General features: G+C 38.2%; 1 protein-coding gene across 2 annotated transcripts in view; it reads right to left on the bottom strand.

Annotated features, from left to right (window-relative positions):
* The window catches only part of LOC149798802 (uncharacterized), a 47,352-nt gene that overhangs the window by 12,998 nt on the left and 16,994 nt on the right, over nucleotides 1-17,360 (bottom strand). For both annotated transcript variants that reach the window (XM_089957699.1, XM_089957700.1), the window contains exons 4-6: nucleotides 11,652-11,742; nucleotides 1,192-1,398; nucleotides 747-907 (exon numbers count right to left, since the gene is read on the bottom strand). In XM_089957699.1, the coding sequence (XP_089813825.1) occupies nucleotides 747-907; nucleotides 1,192-1,398; nucleotides 11,652-11,742 (459 nt within the window). The remainder of the gene's footprint in view (nucleotides 1-746; nucleotides 908-1,191; nucleotides 1,399-11,651; nucleotides 11,743-17,360) is intronic.

Here is a 17,360-nt window from a genome sequence, read left to right as displayed (position 1 = left end):
ATCGGACGTCCGCTTTGTTAAACTATTTTAATATGAAGTTCAGAAACAACAATTAAGATTTAATTTAAGTTTGAGTAAATACGCCTACATGACCACGTGGATTTATTTTTTAATTAGGAGCAACGCAAAAACGTATCGACCACGTATTAATATATACAAAATGAAATAATGCCATCTACACAATTTCTTGTTCTGATTTCGCTCAAAATATATTTATTTACTTGACGTTAGACAGTGACATTTTAAAATGTAATTTCGATAACAATTTTTAAATAAAAACTGTCTGTTAGTGGCATTTTAGTTGTCCATATCAGAAAGCTAAAAGCATCAATGCATTATGAATTTTCTTCAATTGATTCAAAGAGAAATAAAATGTATTCCTGGTATTATAAAACAAATATAACATCCTTAATGTATAACATCCAAAACAAGACAATGAGCAATGTGTGCCTCGTTCTCATAAAATTTATTTTTAAATTTGTGGGTAATTTTTATTTGTATTTATAGGCTGAATATGTCCATTTATCAGAAAACTTCAAAAGTGTCAATTTTCTTTAGCTTTAAAATTTAATATTTTTTCTGATAAGACAGTGCCATTTTTACATTAGTATTTTCCGTTTTCCAATAATTTTGTTTTAAACGGTAATTGTAAAGATATCCGTATACATTTTGCTCACGCATCTCATGTCTTTTCGATGTACACATTTCAAAGCTAAACCACTAATCAGAACAGTAGAAAATCTTACTTTGAACACCAGTCCGTTACTCTTTTCACCCAAACAGCTCGTCATATATAGTGTGTGGCCATCGAAGTCACAATGGATTATGACACCAAATACCCATCGCTCGTCAGGCATCACGCTGTCATCATATCCTTGGAATGGCGTGACGTTAAATTTAGAGATTCCTGTTGATTGAAAAACGGAGGATTATTGTTCAAATAAAGGTTGTATTTGCTTCATATGCATTATATTATGGTTCTAACTTTTACTTTCCACAGCGAGGTACTTTTATGGCAGAAAATTACAGCAACTACTTCAAATACAAGTTTAGACTGCTTGGCACATGGTGACTATTATTTGACATTTTAGACAAGAGTCTTTGTTATAACTTCAACAATTGCTTTTCGTGTGTTTGAACTTTAAATTTTGGATGATATTCTGCCAAACTATTGTACAATCCCTAACTTACCTGTGTTGACACAATCACCTTCCTCTAAGATTCCCACTGAAATATTGCCCGCATCACTAACTAAAATATACGAATCTTCAGTTGCTAGAACTTTGACGCATGCCTTTCTGTCACACCCAAATATTATATTGATGACGTTTCCCGTAGGTAATCTTTCCTCGAATTCGTTCTTCTGACACTTTTTGTTGACTGAACTTCGTTTGTCACCTTGAATTGTGGAAAATAATTGCATGGTTAATAAAGTGCTGGAACTCTGTGTTTGTATAAGCCAAACAAAATTACTTGTACAGTCTGTTTCATTGCAAGCATCAGGTCATACCGTGCTTCCAGTATTTGTTCATGCTGTATTACTAACAAGAATTTCATTTGCTTTTCCTAAGTCATGCGACTGAGAGTCTGTTCCCGCATAAATCTTTTTCCATGGTCGGATTATAGTAATACAAAGTACAGAATTTTCCTTGTATATGCATAACCACTAGCATTAACCTATAAATAGTGAGATTTGAAAACTGACAAGTCATCCATTTGTAAATCTACTGAGAGCTAATAATTGTTATGCATATACTTTCCAGCCATCTTCGATAGCCAGGTTCCGATGTGTTAACCTATCCGTATCTTGGCGGATCGATCCGATATTTTGGTGCTTCAGCTTTGTGAATTTCATTTTATGAAGCCACTACACCCAATCAAAATCGTCCTAACATTTATCGTTGTCACTGTCAAAAATATGACAAGATGTCCTTGACTTTTCCATCGTGTGTTGGTTTTAATTCATTTTACGTGACATTGTGCTATTTTCCGCACTACTGACTGGCCACATGTTCGGATTTAATCATTCCTAACATTGAAACCAATCAGACACACCTTACCTCACATGTTAACCGAAAACTGCTGTTCGGACCACTTCGTTCATTACCAACAAGGGACTGACCGAAAAGTTGCGAATCTATTGAATTAAGTTTTGTTTGTTTTCATTAGCATCTACTCGGTCGAGCCAACGGCTTTTGCACCATGCATAAGTTCGATTGTTAAAGAAAATTAATTTCCCAGGTTATACTCACTGGTTATCTTGATTATTTTAAACAGACATTGTCTATCTTAGGTTTTCGATGAAAAACTTTTAATTCCCTTTATTTTGGTCTGATTGATGGGTATAGTTTGAGTTAAAGAGTATATAGATTGGCCTTACTTCAGATGTACATCTTTCGAAAGACTGCTAACTCCGCTTGATAATTTTCAGCTGGAAAATATGAGCTGATAACATTTTAAAAACTTGTTATACATTCTATAATTAATTTATTGCACTTTTAGAAGTTGGTACTGCCTAATATGCCAAGTTAAATTTTCCTATTTTATTAATTGCTAAAGTTAATGTCCTTTGGACTAGTTCAGGCTGATATATATCTGCACTTGGGAGCAACCATTTTATATGTTGTCTGCCATAGATAGTGCATAGTTTCCATAATTACCACATGCAGAGAAATTTCAGTAACAGTAACAGATGCGTGCCAACATTCCCACCACTGTGCATATTGCAGATGCAAACAACTTCACCATATACCGTTCCGTATCTCAGCAGTACATAACAACTGTAAACAGCCTAGATGGTCGACATCTGGGTACACCAAGTACGTCCATTATGTATCTACCTAACAATTGTTCTTACTGAAAACTTTCAAAACCGTTTATGACTGACCGCTCCGGTGGTCTAGTGGTTAGAGCGTCCGCCTCGGATGCGGGGGGTCGTGGGTTCAATCCCTGGTCATACCAAAAACTTATAAAGATGGTACTAACAGCTGCCTCGCTTGGCGCTCAGCATTAAGAGGTTAGTGTTATGACTGGTCGGCCTGGTGTCAGGATAATGTGACTGGGTGGGACATCATGCTACATGTCTGTGTCATGATGCCTCAGTGCTAGAGATCGCTATAAACTGCCTTACTGCAGACATCGTAGCGATATGACTGAATTTTTTTGAAGCTACGTTAAAAATCCAAATCACACACACACACACACACACACACACACACCGTTTAATACTGTGATATCATAAAGTTTACTCATAGGCCTTATAACGAGCTTTAGATAGAAAGAGAAAAGCCTAGCAACAGACATCAGCTTAACAACATTGGTCGATGTTGCATTAATTTTAAAGTGAATATATGAAATGACTATATTCAAAGCTCAATTAATGGAAATAAATCCTTTCATTATAGTGAGAAAATGTTGTTATCAATTTATTTTCAAATGTGAACGGTATTTCTCTTTTACAAGAATGTACCACAGGTGAGTGAATCTTGCTGGATTAAATGAATTTCTTATTGAAAGAAAGAATCAGCGGTGGGGTGGAGGACGACCACCCCCCCAAAAAAAAAAAAAAAAGTGGCGACGACTTTGGGTGCACCCCTCCATTAAGGCCCCATTTTGCAAAACGGGGGCTAAAAAATGCTAAACAATGCGGTTTTAGCCAAGGAGTGTTTACTCATTAGCCTATCCAAAGGCCAATCCGAGGCTTCTATTCATTAAGGTGGGCGATTGACCCCCCAAAAATGGCGACAATTTTGGGTACCCCCCCTCCCCGCCATCAAGGCCCCAATTTGCAAAACGGGGGCTATAAAATGCTGCTTTAGTCAAGGCGTGTTGACGCATTAGCCAATCCAAATACAAATCCGACCGACCAAATTAAGAGAAATGGAATCGTCCTTGGCGGATTTACACGAATTACGTGAGATAGATAAATTCGTTCCCCTGGCGCCATTGAGAAAATACGATCAGAGCTGTCTCTACAATACGAAACTGAGATAGTAAAGCATATTTAACGACAAAAAATGTTGGAGGGAGTTGGAGGGAGGTGGGTCATAGTGGGGGACCGTTCTGGGTCTGTCACGCATTTACAAGCTAACAGTTACTTCTTCCCCACGCGTATCTTGGTCGGTTAGACGAAAACGTATTCCTGACAGCGACGGATTATGACATCGTAAATAAACAGTATTAACGGACACTAACACAATCAAATGATGCGGTGGGACCTACGGAGAAAAGCAATAAAAAACATATCCCTGCTGGGCCTGCTATAACTACCGTCGACAGCGTCCCAGACCAGATTTACACAAATCGTCGACATGATGTTGACAATGCCAGGTGATACGACCTGTTGGATCGTTATTATATCGGAAAATAGTTTCTGAGCTTCTTATTTTCTTCCATGCTGCACAGATCTTCGGAAAAAGTTCGTCGATCATGTCATCGAGATCCCATTGCATTTAATCGGTGTTTAACTGCGACAGTTTGAATGTAGTTAGTGTTGGTCTTTGGTGATCTTGAAAAAGTCAAGAAACGTGTCTTTGTAATTTTGATAGAATCTTGTGATGTCACCTTCAGAGTGAGCTACTGTTTCCAACACATATTTTTGAAAGCATTCCGAGTTAGATTTCATATGGTTCAGATCTTTTACTGTCTCAGTGATTTTGTTCTTAAAGACTGTCATTCGGATATTCAAGAACATACTGCTCAAAAAGCTTTCTCTGACTGAGCTGTGCATTTTTGTATTCCTCCTCTATTTCATCGGTAAGTGCTTCATTAGAAATCCCCGATCAGCGCTGATCCCTCCACATTTTTTTTAACTGAACATTATATCTCTTTAAAACCATTCTTTACTACGACAATATATCTCCGTACATATTCGATATGTCGCATAAACCGGTAATCCCACTGCCAACCTTCAATATTAGTAAGATTTATCCACTTTAGTGGATAACTTGGACTTCCCATAAGTTTTTTTCCGTCTGATTAATAATCAGATCGCGTTGGTTATGGTGGTGGAACGACAGTTGGTGCTTTCAGCAGCCATCCCAACGCAGTTCTGATCGATTACTTATATACATCAAATTCGTAATCAAGCATTGATATTTCATTGGCGGTTTTCAGTGTTAACTCGTGTACTTTGATAGATATCTTTGATTCTCTTTCAGTTGTAGATTTGACTCTAAGTTAACGTTCGTCAATGGTTTGATCGATTTGATATTTTCCTGTTGGAATTCCAACGACGTTCCAGTCGGGTTCCTCCGATCCATCCTGCTTCTTATACGCATATACTAGCGAATTGTTAGCGTCTAATCCACCAAATGATTTTGCTCTGATGTTTGGCCAACTATAATAAAGTTATATTTGTGTCAGTGCGATCTCTAGTGACCGACCATTGGTGGCTTTATTCGGAGTTGAGTTTGAAAACTAATATCAAATTCCGGCCGCGTTGACGTATCTGATAGCTTTGTGGTCGTCGGCGGTGTTGTGTTAGCGATAATCTGTTCCAGTCTTGTGGTTATTTCTGCAGCCATTATTATCTATACGGCGAATTGTAAAAGTGGCACTGCCAACGTTGGCAACGGTATGTTTGCGTTCTTGTGATACCGATTAAACATATCCCTCATCACAGTAAGTTTATTGTCTGATATTGCACGGTCTTTTTACCCCGCTGACAGTATTGATGATATATTTATACACGTATACGTCTCCACTTTCGTTATTTCTGCGTGCTCGTGTAATTCTTTACTGGCTCATGTTTATAGTTTCTTCGCGATAATATTGAGCATAACAGCAACGCCGCCAAAACACTGACACCGAGTCCAACCAAAGGCGGTATCACGTGCATCGCTGATAACGTACTGATTAACGTCGTTGTTAAAGCGATCGGCTAGGAAACCGCTTATACAACATTGTCGATGACGATGATTCGTCAGAGATATTTTTTGTTTTTGTTTTGTCACGTGCTCGTCGATGATTTCTTCCAGCGATGCCTTCCACGCACATGCTTGGTTGTACCGACAGTACTCGGTGGGTTTCATTATGTGTTATACTAAGTTACCAATTGAGGTGTTTGCGCGACGAATTCCAGACAACACCAATACGTCGTTGCGCTTAATGTTTTATTCTGGATCCAGTATGAATGTTTCCTCAGTATTTGGATCTAACACGACTGAGACGTTTCCGGAAAATCTGTAGATGGAATGATGCCATGGATATGTCGTACATGTCCTACATCGCGAAGCGCTGAACACGGAGAGCCTATACATCTCGATAAGCTCAGCGGTATGTTTGATGGAGTTGTTTTGTTGTTGCCATGTTGCTGATCCAGATGCTACTGTGAATACCATGTTGATGAATGGATTCGTATGAACAACCCCAGCGGTAATCTTTAATATTATTTTTATCGCTGTCGTAGCGCGCAAATTTCAACCATACTAGCGCCGGCGCCATTTGATTTCCAATTAAATCAGTGGTGACTCTACTTATGTTTCTGCGAACATTCGTAAACACAGTCACGTGATTGTTATATTCAGCTCTGGATATGTCCAATCCTTCATTGATTATTGCTAAAGAGGTGTTTAATGCGATGTCGTTGTTGTCCACGTACTTTTACGTTGCAGAGTCATCATCCGATTCTGGTTCTCTCAATTAGCAATTTTACTTCCTCTCACGTTGAGTTCACCAGTCATTGTTACGCCGGCAACACGTCTACTGACATCACTGTGGATAATTGTGAGCAATACATCTGAGTCTTTGATTTTTCCGTCACCGGTAAATACCACGATGTTTTTGTTGGTCTCACCTGAAACTCGCAAGAGAATATCGACTCACTTGATATTGTTAGTCTTTAACGGCCATTGTTGATCCTGAAAAACAACAACCTTATCCTGATCAACCCAGGCGAGATACAAAAGATCAGCAAGTACATCTCGTGTTGCATACGCTGACAAATCAATTTCACCCGAGACCTTGCCTTTAGCAGATCTTCCGTAAATATTTACCATTTTAAACCGTTAACCTTTTGAAAACGGCGTTGCATGGCTACGGCGTCTGCTGATATATTCGTGCACGACTTTATGAGGCGGCGCTGATGACCTTGACACGGTGTTAAATACACCAAGTACTTCTAGACCGCTTATTGGTGGATCCATTTATGTCTGCGTTGGTAATGCTGAATACCAGACTGGAACCTGACTGTACCGCGTTCCGTTTAATCGTAAACCGTGTCCCTTTTTTAGGTCTTTATTAAGTCTTTAATCAGTGTCCTGTTGACTTTTCAGAGCCATGCCGGCAGTTGTTTCAACGGCACTTGGTGCATTTGCTTTTGCAACAGCTGGAGCTCATCCTCAGCCAGCTCTGGTAGTGGAAATATACCACCGGTCTTTGCTGTGTCACTGCTCACATTCTCAGAAGGATCAAGTTGCAAGCCAGTTTTTGATTTCTGGCATCATTGTAGTGTCTCAGCGGACATTTAGTCAGCTTTAACTTATTTGGGCCCTGCAACGCTGCTGATTTCAGAGATATTTTTGTCTCGTAATTCTTCTTTGATGCCAATTGCAGCTTTTTAATCTGACCGAATGTCAGAGTAACATTGACGCGATGATATGACATCATAACATTATGACTGATCTAATTACATGTTTGGAAAAGACTTATATGTTTGGAAAACATGTTTTCAACGGGCGCATCGACGACTGTCATTCGTACGTCAACACCTTTAAGCAACATTGTTTTGTATGACAGAACAGCAATCGCTCTGTAACCACCAGCCTCGCAGGATCAAGAATAGCTCGCACGTGTACGTAAACGAACAGATTGTCTGAACAAATCGAGTTGTTCCAAAGAAACGTAATAAATTGGATACAACTCCGCTGAGGTATAAGCAGTCCGGAGTCTACATTCTGATCACTCCCCATAAACCTCATCAGACTTTAAAATCACCGTGTAACGTTGTTTGTCTCTTCATAATTCAGTATTATGTTTTCAGACGGTTCTTTGATGTCCATTTATCCTCGGCGAAATCGTAGGCACTGCTAATCTATCAAATACCATTGGGTTTGCTGTCCGATCGTTATACCTGGTGACACGCTGAAATGCAAACGAATAAACGTCGTGGGGCTGAATTGCCTGCTTTAACACGATCTGCCATGAAAATGTTCCTGCTCTGCCTGGAGCTGTGTCTATAGTCATTGTCAGACACGACAGCGTTGATTTACCACCACTATACATGAACAATAACTGTCACTGATGGAGTCATCGTTGAAATCAATAACGCTAGTTTTGTTATTGTTACTGTACCAGCACCTCCCCCACCAATCTCAGGAGGCCAGATAGCATCATTGTTTGTGGCCCTTCGAACCAATACATCCGTGTGTTTTGCTCCGAAGATAACGTTTCTAACATGTCTACATAATTCGAAGATATATTACAGAAGTATCACACATGAAAATCCACCATTGGCGTTAATCTGATATCGTCGTGCTGAGAACCCTAAGATGAATTCTGGCTTGGCGCTATGTAGTGTCGAAGCACCACCCAAAACTGGACGGGGTATCATTCCAGCTGGTTGTGGATCAACAGTGCTAGCCTATGTTATTTGTACCATGAGATACTGCCTATCGTCTGGGTTGTCAGTAATGTCCTTCGCAAACATAACGGACGGACAGGCGGACCGTGAATAGTCATCGGAGTATCTTGCAAGACCGATAATTGTCGTAGCCACATCAACGTTATCGATTCACTTTTCGATTTCTCTACCATTAAGTATATATATGGCACTATTAAACAACTCCAAAATACCGTTGTTAACGAATCCACATCGTTTATTTGCAGCGTACTCGGTATCATCATTTTTCACAAGTTTACCATGGACTTCTCCCATCAAGTATAGCTTTTGGGGCCATTCTTCTGAATAAACCCCGAATAACAGTCTCGAGTCAATCTCCGTAGATCACTGTATAAACCAGAAATCGTGAATTTATCACCCTGACGTTTTCAGGTCCACGTTGGGTATTGCGTAGAATCAGGTAATTTTGTTATCGCCGATCTAATTGATCAATCACTGTAGTGATCCTCGGTAATTTTATCGATCAGTGCCCGATAAACATTTCTGTCCATGACGCTACCGGTAAACAAACTCTGACACATATCAACTGCTTCAATGATCATTTCGTAGGAATTAATGCCGACTCGTCTTCCATCAATCAGAATTGCAAGTCGATCAACATCAACGAGGACGTTATTTGGACAAAGTTTATCTTGAATCACTGTCGAGGTCTGTTTTCCGATTGCTTCTTCTTCCTCAGTACGAGATGGTTTGAATGGTAATTTTTCGGACGACAACATAACTCTAGGTAACGGAGCTTTTCTAGCTTCTTTGACTTGTTTCTCAAATTCTTTAAATATCACCATATATTCACCACTGATTTTAGTTTTACCATGGCTTTTTCGAAATACAAAAGAAACCCAACTTGTTTTTGAAACATTACCAGTATTTGGGTCTTACAAAATACAACGATAAAGATATCCTGCTGCAGCAACCGCTATAGGGTTTTTTTTGACGTATTTTTGCGACCTTCTTCGGTAAATTCTGCAGTGTTTTTTGTGGTTTTATTTACAGATTGTGGTGCAACAAGATCCCTTACATCACCAGTCTCAGCACGGGCTCGACCGAAAACCCTCTAATACTCGCTGTATTTCTAGCTGTAATTGTGGCTGAACAGCAGCTCTTTCAGCTGGAAGACTTTGGAGAATATTTGTGGTTTTTCTTAGTTCTGTCATCTATTATTTTCAGTTGCTTTAAAGTTTTGTTCCAACTACGGAAGAAGACCTTTAGTGGCTTTTGTGACTGGTTTAAATAACTGCTCTGTACCCTCTATAAATTGCACATGATTTTCACGATGCTGTTGTAGCTGAATTTTGACAGTATCACGGACTGCAATATATTTCTTGATTGTATCTAGTCGCTCTCGAGCTAATTTAGCTGCATGAGATTCCATGGTAAGCGCAGAATCACCCATTATTCTTGTTAAAAAAAAGCAATTTTATTTACAGATCGCCGGTGAGTAGACATAAAAGATTTCAGTATATTAAACGTCAATCAACCTGGTCGCAGTCATTCCTTTTTGCTAGCTCTGATTAATAAATCAGCATTACCGAAGGTAAAATTAACATTCTCACAATGGGGCCTTGAATAGGAGAGTCCCCCCCCCCCAAAAAAAAAAAAGTCTCTTCATGGAGAATAACCAGCTTCGGATTAGACTTTGGATATTTCGATGAGTCAACGTTGCTTTTCTAAAAAAAAGAATTTTTTAAAGCCTCAAATTCTTAAAACGAGCACTGATTGTGGTCCATCCCCGAAAAAGTTGGACGCGTATTTTTTGGGGTTCGGCCCCCTTCATGGACAGTAACCAACGCTTACATACAAGCCTCTGATTAGCCTTTGGATAGATAAATGAGTCAACAATACTTGGCTAAAATAACATTTTTGTAGCCACCTTTTTGCAAAATGGAGCCTTGATGGGGGCCGCCACCCAAAGTCGTCGCCACTTACTTGGGGGTCGGTCGCCCCCACCCCTTCTGCTGCTAAAGAAAATATGGAATGTTAGCATCCTGTTTACGAGAATGAGATGAATAGTTTAAAGAATTGTTTCGCTATTTCAGAGTATGTGTTTCGGTTTACTGAGAAAGGTGAAAAATTGGGACCGGATCAGAAACAACTTTCACTTCCAGGAGGAATTCATTGTACTGAGGTTTCTGTTTTGAAAGGTTTAATTCATTTCCATACCAGCGCAAAATGACTGTACTGTCCCTTGAAGTGTCGTTACCAAGGCAGCCAAATCCTCGTTCCTATCTGCAAAACATGTCTTGTAATAAACGCGTTCTTTCAAAAAGCTAGTTTTGTAAAACTTGTATAAGGTACTCTGGTCTCGAAAATAAGTGTACATGTATCTCCTATTTTAAATTAGTTTCGTCTGCTCATTTGACGCTTTGGTTGCCTTGGTAACGGCACATCAACATAAGTATGTTATTTGGTACTGTTGACGATTTGATTGGCTGGATAAGGGCAGATCAACGTATGTATGATATTTGGTACTGTTTACGATTTGGTTGGCTTGATATGGTGTTGTATGACACATCAACTTAAGTAATTTATTTAGTGTCGTTGTCGTTTCAAATATGATTCGTTGACCTAAATATTTAGATACAGGTCATCAGATACAAATATGAAATAATTGGACCAAAATGCGGAGAATTTTCACGCGAGTAATTTTAGTTACATTGCATAGTCATTACATAAACAACATTAAATTTCCAGTAATTAAATAATATAATTAAGACACCACATAGGAGTGATTTTTCTAATGTTACATAAATTCTTTGCTTAATCGTAAAATGTGATCTGATAATCTTTCAATACGACATTCTTTCTTCAGTGTATCAAATCTTGTCTACTTCACTAAAAACGATATATAGATTTAAAATTCATCAGCTTTCTGGAAATGTTGGAGATAAAAAGAGCATGCTTATATGAAAGAGGTGAGGAGAGATACTAGAAGGACGAGGAAAAATACACTAGGGGCGAGGAGCTATACAAGAGATAAAAGAAAGGAATCCTTATAAAAAGGGCAAGAAAAGATGAATATATGTGGCAATACCTTTGTCCGGTTTCAACTGTAAATTTAGACGGACTCTAATAATTATGGACTGCACAGGGCCAGTATTATGGTCTTTCCAACGGCGAAGTTCCTGAAATAATACGTTCTGTACAGTAATAAACCTAATATGCGAAGGAAAATCGAAACTATACAACTGTTGATGACAAGGGTCAATGTGCATATGCGTGTGTGTTGATTATATATATATATATATATATATATATATATATATATATATATATATATATATATATATATATATATATATATATATGTGTGTGTGTGTGTGTGTGTGTGTGTGTGAAACCTGGGACATAATGCTAAAATTGTACTTGCATAGGTAAGCACTAACTGCCAGGAATGACGTATTATTTTATCATTTCATCGCATTCCCATCACCATAGAGACTTAAATGCTGTATTTAATAAGAGATATATTAACATGTACCGATTTTTAACTGTTTCAGTCCTATCATAAGCTTAAGGACCCATACACTCATATAAGTGCACAAACATCCGGGTAAAACGATTGCTGATTTTTGAAGACGAACAACTCTAATCCTCTCAACTGATGATAATGATAACAGTTGTGGTGGTTACAATGATTACAACGATGTTATTTATAATTATGGTTCTGAATGATTAACAAAATAAATAAACGTTAACGTTGGTAACAATCTTTGTTAAATATTTATAATCAATTTTTTCAATTTAGCAGTGCAGAGGACGTTCTTTGTCTGATATGTTATCATAAATACAATGGCGACACGGGTGCTACTGAATATCTTCCTGTTTTTCTTGTGATGCCAGGACGAGACCTCCTAAACTTGTTTAATGATTTGACTAACTGAAGGGACAACCGAATGTTTTGCTTGTAAATGGCAAGTTTCATGGGTTGATTGAAATGGGCCTTATAACATCTGATTGATGTTGAATATCGCCTTAAGAGTACTTACACAAATTATGTTGTAGCCACATTTGAGACAGCCATGTATCACTTCTTTAATTTTACTTCTACAATTCGACCGAAGCACCTTCTGTAGAATTTAATGTTGGATTGTTTGAGGGTGTACGTGTATCATGGTATAAACTGTCAGTCACCGGGTCACACAGCTATCACAACGCTTTGTCGTCTTATGCATTATCAGTTCCAAATCACACAGCTTTCATAACGCGGTGTCGTGTTAAGCAGCAGAGGGGCGAACAGACTACTTGTCTGAAACCTAATTTGCTTAAAGTATAAGCTTCTTCCTAAATGAAAAAAATAAGATCACTACTAACCTGACCGAGAGTTGTGTTTACATACCAGAGGTCCCGCCCCCTCTGCTGCTATCAATTTTTATCCAAAACTTTTATCAAGTCCAATACGATATCTTGTTCTAGGATCATGTAAATTTATTGTTATAAACCCGTGCTGGGTTGATTGTGCTTGTGAAAATAAATTTCTGAATTTAATTATATCCATGTCACCGCTGCACCAAGTTTGATGAATATTTCGCAACGTGTGCGTATCGACTCCATTAAACATAACTAAAATATTACAGTTATCTCTGATCACTTTTGGTATTTGTGTGTATCGCTGAGTAACATAAATCACATCAGTGCTTTCATGTCTGCCACGTGAAAAAATTATGGCAGGATTTGATTGTTTGTCCAGCATCACATCATCGTATACAACTAAATTATTAATAAATCCGTCTAAAACATCAACGCTCGGCGCTTCATCAATATCTGTTATAAACTCTATAACATCCTTATCTTCGTCAAGTAAGCCTGCGTTTTCATTGAAATCTTTAAGTACATCATAACATCGTTGATCATCAACTGATGGTGCTACTAAATACAACTTATCCCATTTTAGCCATCTCATTATCAGATTAAGTAATAACTGTGTCTTACCCGATCCAGATGGACCTATTATTATCATTCTGATCGAATTTGGCAACGCAGGATGGTGTTTAACTGGCTCTTGTTTTCGTGTCGCTGAGAAATTAATTATATCCATATATCAATAATATGAATTTATATTGTTTACGTTGCAGAGTTAAAAGTCCAACTAATGATCTATCTACGGTTACAACAAAAAATGCGAGAATAGCATATGGTGGAAGATGTGCAGTATGTAACAGAAAAAAAGTTTTCTTTTTTACCCAGAAAAGATGGTGGTGATATTGCTAAATTAATGTCAAATTTCCCAGGAACGCCATGGGCTAAATACCCTGGAGAAAAACATCTACCAGGATATAATTATTGTGGTCCTGGTACTCGACCTGGTATCAGGCTTGACAATCAGGATCAACCAAAACCAGATGAGTATCCCATAAATTATATTGATAAAGCATGTCATGTTCATGATGTGGCTTATAAAAATAAAGATCTACAACATAGGCATATTGCAGATGTGAAGTTGATTCATTCGCTAGATTCCATAACAAATAAAAATATCAGAGAATCATTAGCTAATTGATTAGTAAAATCTGCAATGAAAGGTAAACTCGTATTAGGAGCTGGTAATTAATTATAAATGGAATCAATTTATTATAGTCCAAGGGGATATTGGAGGGGGGTAAAGCAGCAATTAGTAAACTCGCTGAGGCAGCAAAAGTCAAACAGTCTACTGCTAAAGCGTGGTTATCCAAACAAGCAATATGGCAAATTTACCTACCATCACCGAAACGAATTCAGTACGCGTATTTCGATGTTAGTGTTCCTAATGAAGTTCATCAAGCAGATATTCTGTTTTTACCTTATGATACGATTAAAGTACGTAGACGTCAAATAACATACAAATACGCGTTAACTGTCATTGACGTTGCAAGTAGACATAAAGAGGCAGTACCATTATCAACGAAAACATCATCTGAAGTAGCCGATGCGTTTGAACGAATTTATCAACGAGGACCATTACGATGGCCACAACTATTACAGGTTGATCCTGGCAAAGAATTTGTTGGTCCAGTATCATCGTTGATGAAGCAACATAATGTCAAAATACGACGAGGACACACTGCAATTCATCGTGATCAGGCAATTGCTGAACGATTTAATCGAACACTTGCTGAGCAGTTATTTGAATATCAATACGCGAAAGAATTTATTCAAGATAAAAGATCTCGCGAATGGGTTGCAAGATTACCAAGTGTGATAGCCGCGTTAAATAATGAGATTACTCGAACAACCAATATGAAACCTATTACGCAATTACCAACAAAAATATACCTGTACAACGACGTGATTTTTCAGCGCAGCCAGTATTAGGTAATGTGACCGTAAGATATTTAAATGAACGAGGTGAACTTGAAGGTGGTAGAAAAAGAGCGACTGATCCTTTTTGGAGCATTACGACACACAAGATATCTAGCGTAACAAGATCTGCTGGTAGATCCGCAATCTACAGACTGGATTCAACTGCTCCTCAACGTGGTTTTACACGTGAACAATTGCAGGTGATTCCTGAAGATACACAATTACCACCGCCATCACTTAACTAGCACCCAAACGTCGATACATTCAAGACAGGTCAACATCGTGTTTTCTCGTGTATGGCCAAGATGGTTATCTTTCCTATCTACGGTAAATTGTCTTGGATCATTTTTCAGATACCGCCATAACATTATACAATTACAACTTGCACAGTGATTATTCTGCTGTTGTTTCGGCGTATTAATAAATTCAACCTCAAGATCAAAGTCTCGTTTGTTTTTTTTATCACACTGTTTATAACCAGCTAATTTTTTTCTTATTATGTCACCGTCAACATCATCATCATTAATAACTGACTCGTTCATGATAATCCTTCGTAGTTGAGATATTCTTCTGACTCTAGATACTGCGAGATAAACCAAATTTGACCACTCGATACGATCATCGACGATCCAAACAACTGTATCAGTAATAGTTAATCCCTGAGATGAATGAATCGTCATCGCGTATCCTAGCGTCCACGGGGATTTATTTGTTTTTAGCGCATCTTCAACAACATTGACATCGATGCGACAATATCATTCAACACTAAATTCTGAATCTCGGTCTGTCCTGGTATATCAACGTCAATATTTTGTCGTCGTGTATCTGCTGGTCGATAACATAACGGAACTGGCAACGTTGGAAACTTTTCTTGTTGTAACTGAAACAACCGCTGCTGAAGTGTGTCTCTGACTATCTTTCTACTTGCAACTATCAAATAGTTTGGTCTCCACGCGCGCAAAAATTCGTTCATGGGTGTTTCTGAAATCACTTCACGCATTACTTCACATTGAATTTTATTTGGTCACAGTCTGATTAATTTTTTATACTCCCTTAATTCTGGATCAAGTACTCTATGATCATCAGTCACTTCTTCGAAGTGGTCAACAAAATCTTTCAGCCAATCATGTGGAGATGGTCCAACAAAAGGTGGTGGTTGACCGTCATCGCCACACATTATCACAGCAGTATTTTTTGTTAATAACCAATCAACAAACGTTTTTAATGTTTCTAACGGTACTGTACATATTTCATCCCAAACGATAATCCTCGGAATATATTTCTCACCCATTCTTGAAGAAGTCCATGCGTCACCCTTCCATCGAAAGAAGCTGTGATAAGTACACGATTGTACTCGTTGTTTCATCTCTCGCGCGAGTCTATGTGTACGAGTTAAAACAATTATATCTGAGTTCTGAAATAATTCGATTGCTCGAGTCGTCTTACCAGACCCTCCCGGTCCGTTCAGATAAACCGTTTTATTTCTGGTTATTGGATCGTACACTGATGGTGCAGAAGATAGCTTTAATGTTTGATATTTTTTACAATAAATATCTTTAATCGTAACATCAGCAGATTCGGAATAATCGAGTATGTTTTCTTTTTTTATTCTCCACGAACCCCACTGTGCACAAGTATCGATATGTAGTTGTTCTAGCAATCCTGAATATTCTTTATTGATATAAAACTAGTCCGTGGCAACTCTGACAGCATACTTAGAAACCTTATTTATCATCGATAATAGATTTATTGAAACGTACGCGAGCATCGATGATCTTAAATAAGTATACTGAGGTGACTCACTGTCCATGTAGAAGACAATGGTACCTAGTTTAGTTCCATTTGACAAGAAAGCTATTTCTCGACTTATAAACGTGTTTTTCTTCGCTCTATCAGCGATTATAAAATCTAACTCAGCATCGTCCATGATCAATCTTGCACAATGTCGTTTATGATCGTATGATCCTCCTTGAGTGAACTTGCCAATTATTTTTCTGCCAAGATCTTTCGTAATTTTATTCTCATAATCTGTTTTATCCGGGTTTTCATCATCAGAATACTGTTTTTGTTGTGGTAACCAAACTTCAGTTTGTTTCCGATATGATATAATTGCGTCGCTGATCGTCAACGATATTAACATCGCACAATCATGCATATATCGTAACAGTACTATTGGTACCCACATTTTTTCTGAAAAATGTTTTCCAAACCAAATATAACAAATTGGATGAAGTCCCATAGCAAACTCGAATGACTCGATACGAGCGAATACAGTCAGGTCAAAATCCGGTAATGGTCCATTTATCGATACTCGTGTCATTTCATGCGTCGGATGACCGAATCGCTCAAAGTACACAGAACAATCTCCGTACCCGAGAAAACTTCCGGGATAACACGCGACCATATCAACCGAAACAACATCTCTGTGATCGTATTTAGTATTCCATAATCCACCGTGTCCGTA

This window comes from Sinohyriopsis cumingii, chromosome 5 (genome assembly GCF_028554795.1).
Source record: "Sinohyriopsis cumingii isolate HCF-2022 chromosome 5, ASM2855479v2, whole genome shotgun sequence".
In the NCBI taxonomy this organism is placed as follows: Eukaryota; Metazoa; Mollusca; class Bivalvia; order Unionida; family Unionidae; genus Sinohyriopsis; species Sinohyriopsis cumingii.
Note: the sequence above shows the minus strand (reverse complement) of the source record. Positions and strands in the feature narration are given on the sequence as shown.